An 18,247-nucleotide genomic window follows, 5' to 3' on the forward strand; every position below is an offset into this window, starting at 1 on the left:
TCTGGCATTCATTGTTACCATGACTCCTCCTACAGCAATCGTCACTGGCGGCTCATCCGGTATAGGTGAGGCACTGGTACAACACCTCGTCTCTATTAAATGGAGGGTCGTCATTGCCGACATAAATGCGCCAAAAGTGTCTAATCCCGATACGATATTCATTCAGACCAACATAGCCTCCTGGCAGGAACAAGCCGATATGTTCAAGCAAGCCTACGCGTGGACCAAGCGTTTAGATTTTGTTGCGCTCAACGCCGGCGTCGACGATCGAGACGACATATTCAATACACTCTCCAACGATGTGAATAAGCCACCATCGCAGCCAAACACTAGACCATTTGACGTGAATGTTACGGGAACGTAAGCATTGCCCATCAAACACAATTACATTCGATGATACATCCCTGAAGTGCTCTTGAGTCGCTGATCAACGTATCTCGCAGGTACTATGGCATCAAGCTTGCTGCACACTACTTGACTGTCCCAAGCACAGAGGCCGGCAAGCCCAAGCTCGGCGGAAAGATAATCATTACATCCTCTGGGGGAGGTATATTCCCTATCCCCATCCTGCCGCAATACACGGGCAGTAAACACGCTCTCGTTGGGCTTGTCCGGGCTCTTGCAAGAAATGGAGCGGCTTCCAAGGTCAACATACGCATCAACGCGGTCTGTCCTGCTATTGTGGACACTCCAGGCCTACCTGCTGGCTTAGTGAGCAAACTGCCTCCTGACCAAATCACACCAATGAGCACCATCCTTCGATGTTTTGATACTCTGGCTGACCTAGCCGACGTTGGTTATGAGGACTGGGTCCAGAAAGGGATGACAGGCGAGACAGTGGAGGGAAACGGGGACGAATTGATATTTCATCATCCACCAGAGCGCCGAGGCGGTAAATTTGTGAGGGAGACCGGCGTTCTGGCAGTGGCAGAGGCGTACAAAGAGAAGACTGGGCAGTCTGCGACGTGAGATGAGGAAACTATTGACACTGGTCTATAACTGAGCCGGAAATGTTGCAAACAAATCGAGTCTGCGTCAGACAGCGTTACCAAAACGTGGAAAATGGATAGGTAATCATACAGAATCGTTGCGTGTTGGTGAGGCACCAAATGATAAGTCTCTACCACGAGAACAGTCAAGTGTTTTGATGCTCCAGAGCTTGTCAGATTCTTTACATACACGATATTGGCTTCTCCAGGCACGCAGTGAGCTCAACCTGTTTCAGCAAGCCGGTTGATGTTATGAGATTACTAAATTCAACTTGCCACTGTCGCCAACCTTCTGGCAGTTCTGATACCCCGAAAACACCTACTGCTTCACCTCTGTTCTTGCCCTGAACGCGAGCCTCCGCTCACGCATGAGTCTCAAGCTTCTGAAGTTCCTGGGCGGTGCCCTTGTCGGGATGATGACCATGTCTCAGACCGCCTGCAATTCCTTTGTCATCCACCTCAACGGCAGTATGGTTTGTGAAGTATGGTGAAGGATCCAGTACGAAGAGAGAAGCAACACAAGCGATGACGAAGAAAGGTATAGAGGCATACCAGACGTAGCTGAAAGCCTCGCTGTATCCCCAGCGAATCGCCTCCCTCGCAGCGGCCACGACTTCACCAGGAATGCTAGCCACATTGGAGGCTTTCCTAGATGAGATAGCTGCAATCAGCTTGCCCACGTCAGCCACCGGGTAGCCCAAGGGTATGACTGCCTCAGCGACCTTCTTTGGGACGGCTTTTGGGACTCTGGCAGTGAGCACCGTGTTGAAAATGGTACTGCCTACCGCTCCGCCCAGGTAGCGAACCGCGCCCAGCAGCCCGTATGAGAGACCAATATCGCGCTGAGGCACATGCAGCCCCACCGTGCTGTAACCAATAACGATGGTCCAGGGAAACGAAATGTTTGCAATCCCTTGTATGACCAGGCCTCCAGCAGTGCGGTCCGGAGTGATCAAGGCCAAGAGTCCGCAACCGAGTGCTTGAATAGCGTTGGCGACCAGAAGCTGTAGAGGGATATGTTTGATCCGTGGAACCAGGGAGCCCAAGAGAGCCCCTCCAATGAGACCTCCCACGCCGGAGGGAACATTGTACCAACCGGCGGTAATAGGGTTGGATGTGAAGACGTAGGCAATCTGTTGAGGCACGAATGTAGTCAAGGCTATGTGTGCAAGACCAGAGGAGAACATGACGATGACGAGGGAAGTAAACTCTTCGAATTTGCGAAACAGCCGGTATGGGAAAAGTGGCCTGGCCGCTCGACCTGAGAAGTCCCAGGCGAAAGTGCACAGGAATAGGACGCCGCCGATGGTCAATGGCGCAATGACAGCGGCGCTTCGCCAGGGATACTGAGTGCCCGGCCAGCCCAAACCAAGAAGAAACACTGTCACTCCGGCTGTGTAGAGGAAGATGCCAAGGTAGTCCAGCTCGTAGAGGACTTGACGTTTTGTGCGATCCTGGAAAATGCGACGTGGAGGCCGGTAGAAGATGACCGTGCCTACGATGGCGATGAGACCAGCGATCTCACCCAGGATGAAAAGCCATCGCCATGTAGCGTTTTCGGCAAGGCCACGACCCATTAGAGGGCCGAACGTGCCCAACACAGCCAGATTGATCTCCGTGGTGGCGATGCCGAACGATCGCCACTTATTGGGCAGAATCTCTGAAATACCTGCGTAGATGCTGTGAAGGCAAACAAGATCAGCATTCCAGGTCATCCCAGCACAGGTATGAGGGCTATCAGGAGACTTACACAAAGGTCATTCCAGTCCCGACTCCTAGAATAGTCATAGCGGCGATGATCTGATTGAAAGTCTGCGCCGTGGCTCCAACCAAGTGACCGATCAGCAAGAAGATTTGCCCAGTGACAATGATGTCTTTTCGGCCGAGGTAGTCGCTGAACCCACCGGCAAGGGCAAAAGCGACACTTCCGCCCAAAGAGAACCCGCCAGCAACCCAGTTCACGTTGTTGAGGTTACCCTGAAGTTCCATTGCCACCAATGTCGCGATCGAGGCAAAGGAATTCAAGGTGAAGCTGAGAGACGAGATGAATGTGATACCAAGGAAAAAGACAGCCCCCCAGGTCGTGGCTTTGACTTTGCCTTCTGCGTCCACATCGTCGAGTGCGGCTCGGTGAGGGTCACCATGGTCATCGTGAATATGAGGGTCAAGCACCTCCTCACCTATCTTGCCTCTAGCAGGTTTTTGCTCTCCTACAGGCGAGATTCCCTCAATATTCTCCTGTTGCACAATTTCTGCGCCCATGTTGATATGCTGGCTATGTATCTTGCTATTTTGGATCTGTGTCAGGGATTGAGTAGGGGAGAGACGGCCGGAATATATAGGCCGGAATATATAGGCCGGAACTCCAGCTTTGAACCGACCGAATCGAGACAAAGCTGGAGTCTAGTTTCCCCGGACTCTCCATCTTCTAGGGAGTCCCACTGGGTTAGTACACTAATCAGGGACAACAAGAAAGGTCACTGACTCCGCAGGCCTAGTGCATCCCATTTCTCCTATTACATGAAACCGAGATAAAAGGGTCTTCCAAGAGTCCGGAAGCCAAACCTTTCAGGGTCGGAATAGATCAGTTCCTTGGAGCCCGCCCCTGTCGTACAACTGGACTGTCATTTTCCGTATTGACTTGGCCTCCCAGTCCTCTTTTCCGAACCGAGAGCTGCTTCCTAGGAGAAAAATGATCTGGACAGTGGCCAAGTGTCGAGTACTTAAGCTGTGGGACAGTGTTGAGAAAGGCCGACCGTCAAGACGCTGGCACACCCAGCGGCTTGGAATGTTTCTTGCATCCTATGGAAGCTGTTGGGAATTGCAACCTTGTTGAGGACACCATCGAAGGCTTCAGAAAGCTGGCAAATCAATTTGTATTCGAGAACCAGAGGTTTCCGGCAGCCTTTGACCATGGAAATAGCATGCCTTTTGTGGTAAAGTACTGCTGATACGGACATGAGGCTCGAGAATATTAGCTTCATTGCTTGTGCTTTTAAACAGTATATCCAGCAGCTGTCAGAACCCGACGTTCGGTTAAGCCTCAACACCCAGAAGCTTCGCAGTCACCGCCAGCTGGATCAATCAGCTTTGGCTAAAGTACCATTCACTGGTTTCAGATCGTAGAACTGAGTCATATCACAACCGATGCTCAACTCATGCTAAGTAGTCGTGCGTCAGACCTCATTATTGCAGGAAATGCTGTAAAGGGGAAAGGGGTTTACGTGCCTTTGCCAAAGACGCAGCAATATTGGAGTCTGTTTTCGCTTGGGCCAGAAGCTGCAGAACTGGATCTCTTTGCGCGACTCCTTCAGCATCTTGCATGATGCGTTTGAAGTTTTCGGTGGAAATAACATCCGTTCCGTTCAGGAAGATCTGCCGACGCATCTCATCGTACTTGTCAAGGATACGGTAGGATGCTAGTCCGTCGTGGATGCCGTAAAGGCAGTCGATCAGACTACCTACGTCCGCAACGCCTGTTGTGAGGCCCAGTCCACCCCTGTAATTTCCCACATCAGCGGCGGAACTATAGATAAGCAAATATCACTCGCATTGAGGCAGACAGACTTCCTGTGCAAGAGACCTCACTGTGCCAAGGGGATCCTTATCTGGTATACAGAAACTTACATGGGATTGTTAAGGTGTGCAGCATCTCCTGCCAACATTACCCTTCCCACTCGCATCTTCTCAGCACATCTCTGATGAATCGAATAGGGCGTGACATTATGCAACGTATACTGGTCGGGCTCTGGCATGCCTGGGAGGTGTTTGCGAAACTTGTCAGTCAGACGAGTCCGGACCTCGTCGATCGACAGACCAGGAGTCTCGCCATAAACAATACGCCACATTCCTTGCTTGTTGATCCTGGCAATGACAAACCAGTGTTCGGGATGAATGACCCATTGGGCGTCACTAAATCCCAATCTGTCAAAGTCGATGGATGCCTGTTCACAAGAGTCAGCAATCCTCTCCATGTCTTGATCATAAGGTAGTCACAAGGGCAAGTGCTTGAGTACTCACATTTACGGCAATCAACTGCATGGGCCAGGTATATCCAGGGAAGCTACCTCCAGACAGCGACTTTCTCACGGCACTGGTGCCTCCGTCGCAGCCGACGACAAAGTCGGCCTCCATCGTAGTTGAAGTTCCTGATGATGTGTCCTGGACTTGGACCCAGGACTTGACACTGTCTTGGCCAACTCCAGTAACTCGATGATTCCAATGGACAGTGATGCTCGGGTAGTTTTGGGTCTCTTGCACGAGCAATCCAGATAACGAGCCGACAGGTAAGATGACGCTATGTGGCAGACCCTCTACAGGTATGTCCAGACGGTCAAGGTCAATGATCAATGCTCCGTCAGGCTTTCTCCATGCCACACTACCTGCACTAAATCCTTTTTCAATGGTCTTCTCCAGTATGCCGGCTCGGTGCAGGACTCTACGTAGGTTTGTCAGTAAGTCCACATTCAAACCAATGAACCTTCTATACCTCACCGCAGCAGGACCGTAAGCGAGTCCGCGAGGAGAGCTGTTGACCTGGTCATTGGCTTCTAACACATCGACAGGAATTCCTTTCTGACCCAGCATCAGAGCTGTGAGAAGCCCGACAGGCCCGGCACCCACGACAATCACTTTTCTAATATTGGGTTGTGTCATTCTGAAGATTGTCGTAAGTCTCCCTGGATACTAATACGACGCGGCTCACCACAAGGTGATCAAGTCTCGCTCTCAAGATCCAGGATGTGAAGGGCTTTTAGCTATAAAGCATAAGCTGCCGAAGCTTCACCATCTAGTCTTTGGCACGAGCAGTTTGTAAGAAAGCGGTCCAAGACGCTGCCACTCTGGTTCGGCAACGCTATGGACCTCTAGTTTGGACGGGCTGATCATAGGGACCAGAGTATCCGTGGCATGATGAACATGTGGAGATACAGGTGAGCAAGCAAGCCGGGGAGATCTTGGCTTCCCCAGAAATCCGGCAGTTGCCAGCCCAAGCATCGTGTGTTTACTTAGCGGCCGGGCATTCAAGCTCTTCGAACTCTGGACTCGAGGGAAGAGCGCAAGGATATCCGTAGCTACGACATGACATAATAATGCCAACAACTTGCCGGCATTCAATTAGTCGTTAAGCGGTCTCATAAGTTCACACCGTATAAGATAAAGAAACAGATGCATCAGGCACTTAAGCTACCCTAGATGCAAAACTGTCTCCACGTACACTATCTGTCAGTCAACTCTGCAAGCTGTGCAAGCCTATCTACCATTCACGCGTCTTGTTACCCCAGCTGGCCCTCGTTTCCTTTCGATGTTTCCAATCCCTTGCCTCCAAGATGAATGCCTTGCACTGGCAACACAACAGCCGTAATCCTCGCCCACTCCGTCTCACTCGTATTTCTCCACGCATGATTGATGGCGCGCTGAACCAACACATCTCCTCGCTTCAAAGATCTTGTTTCACCTGAGTCCAGAAGGACTTCCACCTCGCCTTCGATGACAAAGTTGTAGTTCAGACTCATGCTGCGATGCATGGGTGAAGTATATGCCGGTGGGATGTCGACAACCCTGGCTGCAGATCCATTGGGGACCACGATCCCGGGAGGGTTCTGAATGAGCCGCTCGTATACGCGAAGATCGCTTCCAGTGGCCACGTCGACGGGAAAACCTTGCGTCATGTAGCAATCGAAGATTTGCATGCCATCGGGGAGCGCTCTGACAGGCGGGTTGCTATCTACGTCTGTCTGGAACACAGACGTACCGTCAGCGTTGTTGTGGCCTGTCACGAACCGGGCAATAGTGCGGAGACTGTTTCGATTCGACATTTCTATTGAAGATTTCACTGGAACGTGATAGAGCAATAATCCATGCCTTGCTTTATGCTGATTTCTTCCTCGAGCTTTCGGCCTCGACAGGTTAATGAGGGTTGAATACGTGCAAGGTTGTGCACAGGCGGAGGGTACTCGGCTGGCGTAGCTGCACGGAGGATCTTGTTGCGATTAAGGGTGGGAATGTATCCCACTATCCTCGATACGTTCGGCTCGGCCTGATCTTCGGTATCCACATTGCATGCTTGATTCTTGCCGACCTGATATGGAATGGCATCCGGCTATGAACATCACCTGAAAATCCGTTCGGCCCACGGAGGCGTCTGGAACAATGTTCCCAGTACCTATCGTCCACGTTGACCGGGTTATCAGTATTGGCAGCTTACCCATCACAGATTTGGCTGGCCATCCATCCGGCGGTAATTGAAGTCGCGCGCCCTGGAGAAGTGTGTTCCGGTAACGAATGGCTCATGTATGGCGCCGCACCAAAAGCCCATTCCTTGCACGGCAAAGTATCGTTACTGTCGAGGCGTGCAAGGCTTAGCCAAACCTCCGTCCTGTTCTCGCAAAAGTAGCTGACGATTTCTTGGTCCACTACATGCGCAACCAAGAGCAATGGATCTCGCACTCGGAAATGGAGGACATCCTTTCCAATCCAACGTATCATCTCGGTAGACCCAGGAATTTCGTGTTGTTGCCCTTGTAACAAGTTGCGCCCGCACATGGCAGCGGAATGAGGCATTCGTTGAAGGCACACCTGGCCTTGGAAATGGGGTCAGCCAGAGCTTCGGAAGGAAGGCCCAGGTACATTGTCACCTGTCTGGAATCTGAGTCCATTGCTGGAAGGCGACTACTTCAAGACCAAATTTCTCAGACCCGAACTGTACTGCATACACATGTCCTACGCCACCATTAGAACGAATGAAATATCCCTGGCCTATCTATATGCCCCTGCCCCGTTTATGATAGTCCCCCATTTACCCTTGGTAAGAAAGAGACTTTCCATACATGTCACCAAGCAACTGCATAACAGTATTCCTGATCCCCCAGCAAAAGGGTCCACCAAAGCTCCAGTTATGAGATATACAACCGTAACGTCGAAAACACGGATGACTTAAGCTTCTACATCGGCCCTGGCTTGAGACTTCAGCGTTCATGTGCAGCAGAGGCACGGCCCTTCTCCGGCAAGACCTTGCCATGCCGGACGCCGCGGTATTCACTGACGTCGAGTTGCAGAGCCGCAAAATCCCAGTTGCATGATAGAACCAAGAAACCGACACTTGCCACCGGTAGAAGAAGCACGTCCAAGGTCCCAAAGAAGATGAAACCACTAGTGACTCCAAGGACATGACCTCCGTCACTCAAGCCGAAGGCGACAGGATAAAGCAGCCATATCAGGTTCACCCAACTAGCCAGGATGATATAGTCACGACCGATGCCAAGGACTTGAGCCGACTCACGACTTTCGTTGATGGTGCTCATTGCAAGAATCACATAGGCGAAGGTGCCGAAAGCGAAAAAGCCCCACTTGTAGTTGGTGGTGGTGTAGGCGGCAGTGAGATAGCAGAGAACCCAGAACCATGAGCAAACAATGTTCAGGACTATTGTGGTCCAGGAGATTCCTGACAACAGACCAAGGGACAAGACCAGAGCCGGGAATGAGACGACCCAGTTGATGTACCGTGCGTAGGAGAGCTGGCGGGAAAGTTGGTTGGCCTGCTCGACGGCGCTCCACCCCAGGTTAGAAGCTTGAGCGAAATAGGTCACCGCGCCGACCAAAAGGGCCATGGACAGAGTGTAATTGAAAATCCTTTTGCTCTCGGGTGCAGTGAAGGATGGGACCAAGCAGGCAAACTACACGAAGAAGTGTCAGTAAGCTTTGTAAGTAAGAGCATTCGAGGGCGAGCGGGTAAAAAGACTTACGAAACTGAGTATGTAGACGGCTGTGACTGCCCAAAGCCAGTCAGATCCGTTTGTCGAAAGAACGAGGTCCACTCCGGTCGAAGGATTGACGTTGAGGGCGTCGTTCCCTCGCGGCAAGAGATCCATTATGGTCCAAAAGATGGAGCTGGCCTTGGAGGAATGTTCAGTATATGCTTCTTCAGCGGCGTAAGATGAGACAAGTCGCTAGGGTTGAGTCTGTCGTTAAGGAGGTAGACCATCCAGAGTAGGAGCCAAGGCCTGGGAGAGATTCGGCCTTTTATCGCTGGGACGCTGATGTCGTGGCCCTCTCACTCTAATCGAATAGGGCATTGATCCGAGTCCCTGAACAACGGCATGATTGTTTGTGGAATATATATTTAGCGTTGTGATGTCCCGAATGTAAGAGGTCGGATATGAAAGACATCCGCGATTCAGACGCTGCGGGGCTTGGACAATAGTCGTAAGGTACCCGGTTCTCGCCCACACTCGAAGCCCCTTCCATGGCAAGACAATGGCATCCCATTAGGCAGACTTGTCGTTGTTTCGGAACGACTTAGCTTGCTTGCTTTCAAGGACCTTCGTGCGTGCATGTGCATCCTGAAGCTTTCATGAAGTCGTGCACCTGCGGGTCCTCGACGCTGATCTCCTGGTTGATGTACGAGAAGTCTGGAAAGCTGCTCGTATTGGGAATCACAATCACCTTCGTCTCCCTGTTGGAAGGTGTCAAAATTGGTTGCTGGCATGTCTCTTAACTTGGCACGAAGAAGAAGAGAAAGCAGTCTAAAAATCGAGACGAATACTGTACCTCACATTCAAGACTAATTTAATTTTCGGTAGTAGCCTACGTATGTAGTACAACCGATTTCATAATTCAATAGCACTACCATCGTATCTACTATCGAAATCGCCCCCAAAAAGCAATTTGTTCTCTGCCTGTAAGCTCAAGAAGAACAACAACACCAAATGCTTCGAACCGACCGCCTCCAGCGCCTGCACGCAAGTTGCAGAGTGGAGCATTAAATTCACTCAGTGAGACCTGCTGTGCTTTTACTCCCACCAGCCCTAGTGCTTGGTCGAAGGTTCCATAGGTATTGTTTCGACGTGCTTTGGAGTCTCAACATCGACTTTGTTCTCCATCGTGTTCTGCTCGTGAAGTCGCTCTAGGGCAGCTGCCGAAACCATAGCATGCTCGGCATCCTCCATTGCCCGAAGAGGCATTGCATGGTCAGTCTTCTTCTTTCGAGACTTCGCTTCCAAAAGCAGCCAGACTGGCAGAGAAGCGAACGAGATGATGGTAAAAGCAATAGTCGAGCAAGCAGCAGAAAAGCCAGGAACGTCTGCAACTCACCAGTCAGCTTGATTCAAAGCGTACGACAAAGCAAGAGTGAGAACATGATACTCACACCATGGCGCATCTGCACTTGGAAAAATCTAGGCAAGTCAGCCAAGGTCACGAATTGCGGCCTACGGTACTTACTTGGGGGCCAATAATGCTGGCAATCGACAGAGATGCAATTGCAATTGCACCACCCACGGCCTGTTCAGCTGCTCCGTAGAGAGTGGCGCTTCTGTAGCTTAGAGCAGCCGGTTGTGCAATCGACACAAGATTTCCGAGGAATGCAAGACCGTAGAGCGAAATAGGCTTGATACTGCCGAAGCTCTGATGGACTCCCACATAGGTCCATACTGCAAAACAAGGTATGGCGCCAAGCGCTGGAATGATATAATGCCAGATCCTCTCTCTGGTCCAGTCAGAGTGCCATGACCATACGGCATAGCACACAATGGCAGCGAAGTAGACAGCAGACGTATACTCGTTCGCTTTTGTGCTTGAGAATTTCGCAAACTTCCGACATTAGCTGTTGATCCGATAGCAACTGGAAAGAGGGAAATACCACTTTGAGAATCGTTGGTAGGAATGTTCCAAGAGCCACGGCGACAATCAGGAGGCAGATGTACGACACGAAAAAAACATACGTAGACGGGCGTTTCATGACTGCATAGAAGGCTCGCCACTCCCATGTCACGTCGGTACTGCGTGTGGAGCCCCGACCAAACCTGTTGATGGCAATGTGACGTTCTGGGAAGCGGTCAGTGGTTCAGTAGCTAGAGTGCTGCTTGGTCGCCGCCTTACCTCGGTCTGATAGTGCTGTCGATGTCTCTGGAAATGTCAAGAGCAGAAAGTACACCGGTAGAGCCATGACGATTGGAAGGAGACCCTCGATAATAAAGAGCCAACGCCAACTCTCCAATCCGGCTCTTCCATCAAGCTGCTACTGTCAGTTACAAATCAGAAGCAGGGAAATCCACGGACCAACCTTGTCAATACCCACGGCGAGGAAGCCACCAACGCCAGAGGCAAGAGCATTTGCTGCGTGGAAAATTCCTATTCGCAACGCTCGTTCGGTAGGCTTGTACCAGAAGCTGAAGTACATGATGGTCGTTGGCACGACACCTGCTTCGGGAATACCGAGGAAGAAACGAGCTGCCAGGAGACCATCGACATTCTTCACGGCGGATATCGTCATGACAATGGTGCCTTTCCTTGGTCAGCTGCCTCGGTCACAGAAAGAGATGCTGGCAATCGTACCAAAAAGAACCATAATCACTGGGAAGTACTTTTTCGCGCCATATCGCTTCATCAAAAGGTTCGAAGGCATGAGTAGCACAGTCACCATGAAGTAGGTGATTGACACGGCCTGCAGAACTTGTTGGTATCGCTTAACAGTATGCCGGTAAAAGTCGGACATACCCAGTTGAAATCTGTACCTTTCAGGTGCAAGCTCTCCTCAAAACTATCTTCTGTGCCCGCATGCATGATGTTGACAAAGCCCATATTCGCGCGGTCGAGGTAAGCAAGGAAGTAGACGATACAGCATGGCAAAAGAACGCGACAGTCGAGCTTTCTGACCAGGGCTGCTTCTTCGGCCGCATCCCAGTCCTGGATAGCAGCAACATGCTCGACCCGGTCTTGGCTACTGTCTGAAGGATATTAGCATGATCATGGGTCGTCTTCATAGGACTGGGGACGTGCTTACCATGTTTTCCGTCCACAGTCTTTGGCCACATCGCGCGCCGGATGGACCAGCCCCCGATATAGATGCCTTCAGCCTCCACGGCTGTCCTGGTCTCGCTGAAGGAGGTAAACCCTAACATCTTTGAACTCGTCCTCGTGCCTATCTGCTTGGTTACTGATAAGAGCAGAGAGGAGAGAATAAGACAGGGTGCGGATCCTTCGAGAACGGTGCCTGAAAAGACAGATATGATATCCCCATGGGGTCCCACATGTGAGAGCCGAGTCACAAGGGTGTATGCTTCCCAATTGGTCCGCTAAGGTCCCTGTGAGGAGAACGCGGAGAAAAGACTGCATGAATCCCTCCTTTCGGCGAAAAAGGCTCGGTCCTTCTTGATGAGGTAAGAATCGCAACCAGCAAGTGGCCGTTCTCAGCTTTCTCTAATGCGATTGAACCAGCATGCTCTCTCCGTAGTCGGGTAGATCTTTGGATCCGACGGAGAGAAGGCACACATGCTACATATCTTGATGCGGTTTGCATGACTTGGGAGATTACTGTTGCAGACAGGAGCATTGCCCACGATGTCGACCACACCCACGGACCCAGAGGACAGGATACACTTCGTGCGAAGACATCAAGGACCAAATGTCTTTCCCAACTTCTATTTCTTCAGCCGCCTTGTGAGGCTTTCCTACAAGACGGATTTGATTGCCGTCACAGACTTGACATTCGGCTACACTGCCAACTATGCACAATTTTTGACGGATGTACTCAATCTGAGGAACGTGCTGCGCTCGAGTCTCAGCCCCGAGGTTGTTGCGAGACTGGATCGAGACGAAGAAGTCTTTGTCAATCTGCTTGGGCCTGCCGGGTATGAGTTCACGGTTGCCTTTCTCGCGTTGATAGCACTGGGGGCTGTGACTGTGCCGATATGTTGGTTGCTCATCCCCTACTTGGTTCATTGACTAACAAACTACTGCAGCACCAGATTTACCCGTTAAAGAGGCATCTTACTTTGCCACCAAATCTCGGGCGGTGGCTGTAATCACCGCCAAACGTAGTGTTGCGCTAGGCCAAAGCCTGGAGAGATGGATGCAAAGTTCAGGGCAGCCTCAATATAGGTTCATTGAGATCACACCACATGTTATGCAGCCCTGTCTGGACCCGGACCAATTTCTGGTTTCTTCAGACCCCTATTTGGATCTCAATCGGTCGGGCTTGGTCATCTTTACATCTGGCACCACCGGCCCTCCCAAAGGTGCTGTCAAACGTCGAGGCTTTCTCATCGATGTAGCTATCGGCTTTGGAGATCAGCATGGGATTCGGGAAGGCGACGTCGTCCTGCACACCCTCCCTGTACATCACGCTACCGGTATCACAGTGACCCTTCTCCCATTCCTGTGGGTTGGTGGACATATCGAGTTTAGAAGTGGATCTTTCGACGTCCCATGGACATGGGAACGGATACGGCAGGGTGGCTTGACCTACTTCAGCGGAGTTCCCACCATTTACATGAGGCTAATGGCATACTACGAACAACATCTGTCGAAATTGCCACCGGATCAATTGGACGCCTACAAAAAGGGTGCCAACGGGTTTCGAGCCATGCTTTGCGGCACGTCAGCTCTTCCTCGACCACTGCAGCAGAAGTGGACGAAACTCAGGAACGGCCGATCGATCCTCACTCGCTATGGGGGAACAGAATTTGCCAACGGCTTCACCGTCACGCCGTGGGCTAAAGGTGTTCCCGATGTAAGTCTCCTCAGTTGTGGCTGCTAAATGTTACTGACTATCTTAAGGGCTCGGTTGGCGAGAGGGCGGCTGGAACCGACCTGTATCTGTCGAATGGCGATGAGGGCGAGATCTTGACCAGAAGTCCCATCATGTTCTCGAAGTATGTGTCGCTGGGTTCTTCTGCTCTCACAGCTGACACGGCAGGTATCTTTACGATCGAGAGGCTACCAAGAATTCAATGGACGAGAATGGTTATTTCAAAACCGGAGATATCGCACGCCGAGAGGGAAGACATTATTTTATTTTGGGAAGAGCATCTATAGACAGCAAGTGCCTGTCTTTGCCCTGCAGAGAATGTTGCTAACGACTCGACCGCAGTTATCAAGTCGGGTGGGTACAAGCTGTCCGCGTTAGACATAGAGAGAGAGATTTTGGGCTTAGAATATGTTTCGGAAGTTATGGTTGTCGGTGTTGATGACGAGGAGTTTGGACAGAGAGTCGCTGCAGCGATTGTGCTGAAGCCTGAAGTGATTGGCCATCCCAAAGTTTGTGCCAACGAATGCTAACGTGTTCACAGTGCCTGAAGTCGTTGACATTGGAAAAGCTGAGGGCGGACTTGAAAGACAACCTTGCAGGATACAAGACGCCGACGTTGTTGCGAGTTGTTGACGGATTGAAGAAGAATGCAACGGGGAAGGTCATCAAGAAAGTGCTTGTGAAAGAGCTGTTCCCGCCGGAAGGTCACCCAGAAGTGCAGAAATGGAAGTCAGGGAAGACGAATAGCAAGCTATAATTGTCTTGTACGTTGGTATGATCTTCAAGACCAATTGGAAGATAGTACTCTCTATCGCTTGCAGATATTCACAGCTTGACCTTCGGCTCTCTTGCTGTTTCTTTATGGTGCACATAACTGTTCTGGCGGTATGCCGTGAGCGCCTGACCCCATAGCTCATTACGAAGGAGACCGTAGACGCCCATTTTTGCTTTGCCTTTCCATTTTTCGGCAAGTTCAAGAGCCACGCCGAACATCTTGTCTGGGTCTGCGACAGAGTCCACAATCCCATCTTCGAGGGCGGTTTTGCCGGTGTACTTATGTGCCTCGAGGAGTACCTTCCTCGCCACCTTGGGAGCCAATTTTGACCGGACTAATGACCCCATCCCGTCATGATGAAGGCCTGCATTGACCGGAGGCATTTGCCAAAAGCCTCTGTTAGCATTCATGACTCTGTAGTCGTGGGCCAATGTTAGAAGACATGCGCCGCCGAACACATGGCCAGTGATCAGGGCGATCGTGGGAAACGGGAAGTCCAGCACAGTGGCCAGCAACTGACAGAGACCCATGTCAGTAAACTCATCCTGACTAGGATCGCATCCACTTACCGGATAAAACCCGTCGCTGGATGAAAAGATGTTTCGCTCGCGTTCGTCAAGATCAAGACCCTTGAGGACAATTAGCGAAGACAATCAAGTCAATGGTTGACAAACAGTGCAGAAGAATTTTGCGTCTTGACCCCGTAGGATCACAGCCCCTTCAGAGTCTAAGCCGAGAAGTTGTTGGATGCTGTGATATGCTCGTATCAACTCCTGGCAGCACGCGACATCCAGTCGATTTTCTGGAGGCTTGCGAAGTGTGATAACATATATCCCATCACTTCCTTGTCGTTCGACGGTAATGTACCGGTACCGTCCTTCCATAGTCATCTGTATATCCTGTTGCGTGATAATTTCAGGACTCTGGTAAGGTCTTTCTTCTGATCGCCGACTGCATTCCCAAGAATAGCCTGAGGGGTCACGCGTTACTTCATGTGGCTTGCTGCAGCTCGGGAGCAGTCCAAGGAGGTCGGTGATTGCCGCATGTGGCATTTCACCGGCTGATATCCCGAGCGTGCATTCAATGAATCTCCAATTTCCAGTCATCGACGGCGGAGTCCGACCCCAGACCATCCACATCATTGCACAGGATCGAAGACCCGACCGCCTTCGAAGCCAGGGGCAAACCGATCATATTCATAAAGGTAGAGAAGGTGAGGTCCGAAGCAAGAGCAACTTGTGCAGAGTAGGCCAAGCCCGACAAAATGTCAAATCAACCACGGACACAACGAGATATCCCTACAACGCCCCAAGAGACGCCATTCGGCCTGTTTCTGTGGGGTGGTAGGGAAAAGTTCGACAGACGGAAAGCAATCCTGGAAGCATTCCTCAACAATCCAATATTCTCCAAGAAAACCGTGAATACTCCGTCGCTAGCACGCAAAGATGCATGGACGCGGGCAGCTCTGCAGTCAAGAGAGCTCATCAGGCTCAAATTGAAACATGACTGGCCGCACAGACAGCTCATGGAAGCCATCAGATATACCGACAACATGCTGCCTGTACAGCCTCAATTCAGAAGTCAGTGTTCTGTTCCAACGCAGCGATTCTAGGTTGCTGACCCATACACGTCTAGTATTCATGTCGAATATAGAAAGGCAAATGTCTGACGAACAGAAAGCGATCTGGGTACCGAGAGCAGAGAGGTTCGAAATCTTTGGTTCTTACTCACAGACCGAGTTGGGTCATGGTTCCAACGTCAAGGGGATCGAGACAACTTCGACGTTCGATCCAGCCACTGACGAATTCATCATCAACTCTCCAACAATAAGCAGCACAAAGTACTGGATCGGTGCCACCGGTATATGGGCAACTCATTCCATCGTGGTGGCGCGATTAATTATAAATGGCAAGGAGTATGGAAACCACCTCTTTCTCACTCAGCTTAGGGACCTAAACACCCAGGAGCTCATGCCGGGAGTCGAAATATACGAATTGGGCCCGAAGGTGTTTCAGGGCATGCTGGGCACTGATAACGGTGCCTTGCGATTCCATAATGTTCGGATTCCAAGGACGCAAATGCTTGCCAGGAATGCTCAAGTGCTGCAAGACGGGACTTACGTTGCTCCCAAGAACACCAAGCATTCATATGGGTCCATGGTGACGGTTCGAGCCCTCATGGCCGAGATAACTGGTTGGGACTTGTTGAAAGCTGTGGCGGTTGCATATCATTACACAACCTTCCGACGTCAGTTCGATCGTGACCAGACCGGAGAAGAGAAACCTGTATTCAGCTATGCCAGCGTGCAATATAGGCTGTTGCCTTTGCTCGCGCAGGTGAGTCAAAAGCCCCCAAAGGAGTGGGAAACGCTGACAAACCTCACAAGGCAAGCGCGCTTGTATTGGTAGGGCAGAATATCAAGCGAGCTTATGACACGTACACGGAGCAGTACCTCAAAACTAACGACACTTCCGAGCTCGAGGATTTGCATTTGCAGACAGTGGGTGCAAAAGTCTATTCGACAGAGATCACCGGTCATGGCATTGAGACATGCCGTATTGCTTGCGGAGGGCACGGGTATAATGCCTTATCTGGCTTCGGACGCATGTACGCCAATTCAATCAACGCCGTGACATACGAAGGGGACAATTATGTCGTTGCTCAACAGGTTCCAAGGGCAATTGTGAAGCATTTCAAGGCGTGAGTCGAGCCAGGATAACGTTGAGATCAGAACTGACATCGATTGTAGGAAGACAGAGTCGTCCTTGTTCAGCTTATCGTACCTCTCTTTCCTGCGCCAAAAAGAGCCACCGAAGCCGATCGACGTTCATAAAGAAGAGGACTGGCTTCACAGAGACCTCCAACGCTTCGTCCTCGAACAGAGGCTGGTGGTCCTCGTACAGAACCACATGGATGATACGAATGCCGGCAATGATACCAGCTTTTCAACCCACGCTCTTACCATGGCTCACGGTGATTTCGTGTACTGGAAAGGTTTCTGGGATGTCATTGATCGGAATAGAAATGCCGAGTTTCTACCGTCTCTCATTGCTCTGGCACAAGTGGTAGGTCTTGTTCCGCTCGACGAAAGAGGGAATACCACTGACAACCACTAGTTTTCGTTATCAATCCTCCAGAATGCTCATCTGATTCTCACGCCGCCCCTGTCGCTGACTCAACGACAACGAAAACTACTCGCCCAGGCGTATCGGACTGCAATCGGTGACCTAGCCGAAAACCATGTATCCAAGATCATTGATGCGTATGGTTTCACGGAGTACGAACTGGATAGTGCGCTTGCTCGAGCTAACCAGACGCCCTACGAAGCATTGCTCGATGAAGCCAGGAAGAGCGAGATGAACAACATGCAACATCTCTGGTCGATGATGGTTGATACAAGACAGCTATGGAGGACAGTCGAGGCAGAGAAGCGGAGAGAACAACAGGCGAAGCTGTAGAGTAGTGGAGATCCGAAGGGGGCGTAAGACACGATTGTAGTTCTGTCTGAAGCAATCGTAGGGAATATGAGTACTGTATTCTTGGTTGAGATCTTCCGCTCTGGATGCATGGCCGCTCGGGTCGCTGGGGGTATGGAGTGTTGGTAAGGCTGAGGTTTCCTAGGGGGTTTGAACTATTGCCCCGGTCCTAGGCCGACAGGAAGTCTCATTGCCACCACGAAACCGGGTATCCTACCTCTAAGGATTCACATTATGTAAATTCCACTCCGTCTGTCCTTCCTGCTTTGAAGGTCGAAAGTCCACCACCTCTCACCAAGCATTCCTCGTAAAGATGGGTCAGTGCTGATACTTCAGATCGCTTTTCTGTTTGCCTTTATCTATTGTTCACAAGGCTTTCCCACCAAAACTCAACATTTCTACGACAATCCTAGCTCGATTCTTCATGCCCACGTGTCTAGCAAGCTCTTGTCTTATTCGTGATGGCAGCCTCGGAAGACCA

The 18,247-nt window shown here is 51.0% G+C and overlaps 9 protein-coding genes across 9 annotated transcripts; 3 read left to right on the forward strand and 6 right to left on the reverse strand.

The window, feature by feature from the left end:
• Positions 1-19: 19 nt before the first annotated feature.
• On the forward strand, positions 20-969 carry PV05_00015 (uncharacterized protein; the record flags this gene model as incomplete). The annotated part of the gene is made up of 2 exons (XM_013464874.1): positions 20-360; positions 444-969. 2 exons carry the CDS (start codon positions 20-22, stop codon positions 967-969), a joined length of 867 nt encoding a protein of 288 aa, XP_013320328.1.
• Positions 970-1,351: 382 nt separating this feature from the next.
• On the reverse strand, positions 1,352-3,251 carry PV05_00016 (uncharacterized protein; the record flags this gene model as incomplete). Its single annotated transcript, XM_013464875.1, has 2 exons — positions 1,352-2,669; positions 2,740-3,251. The coding sequence occupies 2 exons, from the start codon at positions 3,249-3,251 to the stop codon at positions 1,352-1,354; spliced, it is 1,830 nt and encodes a 609-aa protein (XP_013320329.1).
• Positions 3,252-4,175: 924 nt separating this feature from the next.
• PV05_00017 (uncharacterized protein) lies at positions 4,176-5,645 on the reverse strand (the record flags this gene model as incomplete). Its single annotated transcript, XM_013464876.1, has 4 exons — positions 4,176-4,488; positions 4,617-4,933; positions 5,010-5,427; positions 5,470-5,645. 4 exons carry the CDS (start codon positions 5,643-5,645, stop codon positions 4,176-4,178), a joined length of 1,224 nt encoding a protein of 407 aa, XP_013320330.1.
• Positions 5,646-6,262: 617 nt separating this feature from the next.
• Positions 6,263-6,805, reverse strand: PV05_00018 (uncharacterized protein; the record flags this gene model as incomplete). Its single annotated transcript, XM_013464877.1, has 1 exon — positions 6,263-6,805. One exon carries the CDS (start codon positions 6,803-6,805, stop codon positions 6,263-6,265), a length of 543 nt encoding a protein of 180 aa, XP_013320331.1.
• Positions 6,806-7,954: 1,149 nt separating this feature from the next.
• On the reverse strand, positions 7,955-8,857 carry PV05_00019 (uncharacterized protein; the record flags this gene model as incomplete). Its single annotated transcript, XM_013464878.1, has 2 exons — positions 7,955-8,662; positions 8,732-8,857. The coding sequence occupies 2 exons, from the start codon at positions 8,855-8,857 to the stop codon at positions 7,955-7,957; spliced, it is 834 nt and encodes a 277-aa protein (XP_013320332.1).
• Positions 8,858-9,793: 936 nt separating this feature from the next.
• Positions 9,794-11,887, reverse strand: PV05_00020 (uncharacterized protein; the record flags this gene model as incomplete). The annotated part of the gene is made up of 9 exons (XM_013464879.1): positions 9,794-10,068; positions 10,135-10,162; positions 10,209-10,577; positions 10,627-10,811; positions 10,866-11,001; positions 11,050-11,270; positions 11,322-11,430; positions 11,484-11,713; positions 11,770-11,887. 9 exons carry the CDS (start codon positions 11,885-11,887, stop codon positions 9,794-9,796), a joined length of 1,671 nt encoding a protein of 556 aa, XP_013320333.1.
• Positions 11,888-12,326: 439 nt separating this feature from the next.
• On the forward strand, positions 12,327-14,272 carry PV05_00021 (uncharacterized protein; the record flags this gene model as incomplete). The annotated part of the gene is made up of 5 exons (XM_013464880.1): positions 12,327-12,678; positions 12,728-13,497; positions 13,545-13,683; positions 13,858-14,006; positions 14,057-14,272. 5 exons carry the CDS (start codon positions 12,327-12,329, stop codon positions 14,270-14,272), a joined length of 1,626 nt encoding a protein of 541 aa, XP_013320334.1.
• A 68-nt stretch (positions 14,273-14,340) lies between these two features.
• On the reverse strand, positions 14,341-15,429 carry PV05_00022 (uncharacterized protein; the record flags this gene model as incomplete). Its single annotated transcript, XM_013464881.1, has 3 exons — positions 14,341-14,805; positions 14,860-14,919; positions 14,965-15,429. 3 exons carry the CDS (start codon positions 15,427-15,429, stop codon positions 14,341-14,343), a joined length of 990 nt encoding a protein of 329 aa, XP_013320335.1.
• Positions 15,430-15,554: 125 nt separating this feature from the next.
• PV05_00023 (uncharacterized protein) lies at positions 15,555-17,748 on the forward strand (the record flags this gene model as incomplete). Its single annotated transcript, XM_013464882.1, has 5 exons — positions 15,555-15,870; positions 15,926-16,626; positions 16,677-16,990; positions 17,040-17,355; positions 17,407-17,748. 5 exons carry the CDS (start codon positions 15,555-15,557, stop codon positions 17,746-17,748), a joined length of 1,989 nt encoding a protein of 662 aa, XP_013320336.1.
• Positions 17,749-18,247: the final 499 nt, after the last annotated feature.

This window comes from Exophiala xenobiotica (assembly GCF_000835505.1).
Source record: "Exophiala xenobiotica strain CBS 118157 unplaced genomic scaffold supercont1.1, whole genome shotgun sequence".
NCBI lineage: Eukaryota > Fungi > Ascomycota > Eurotiomycetes > Chaetothyriales > Herpotrichiellaceae > Exophiala > Exophiala xenobiotica.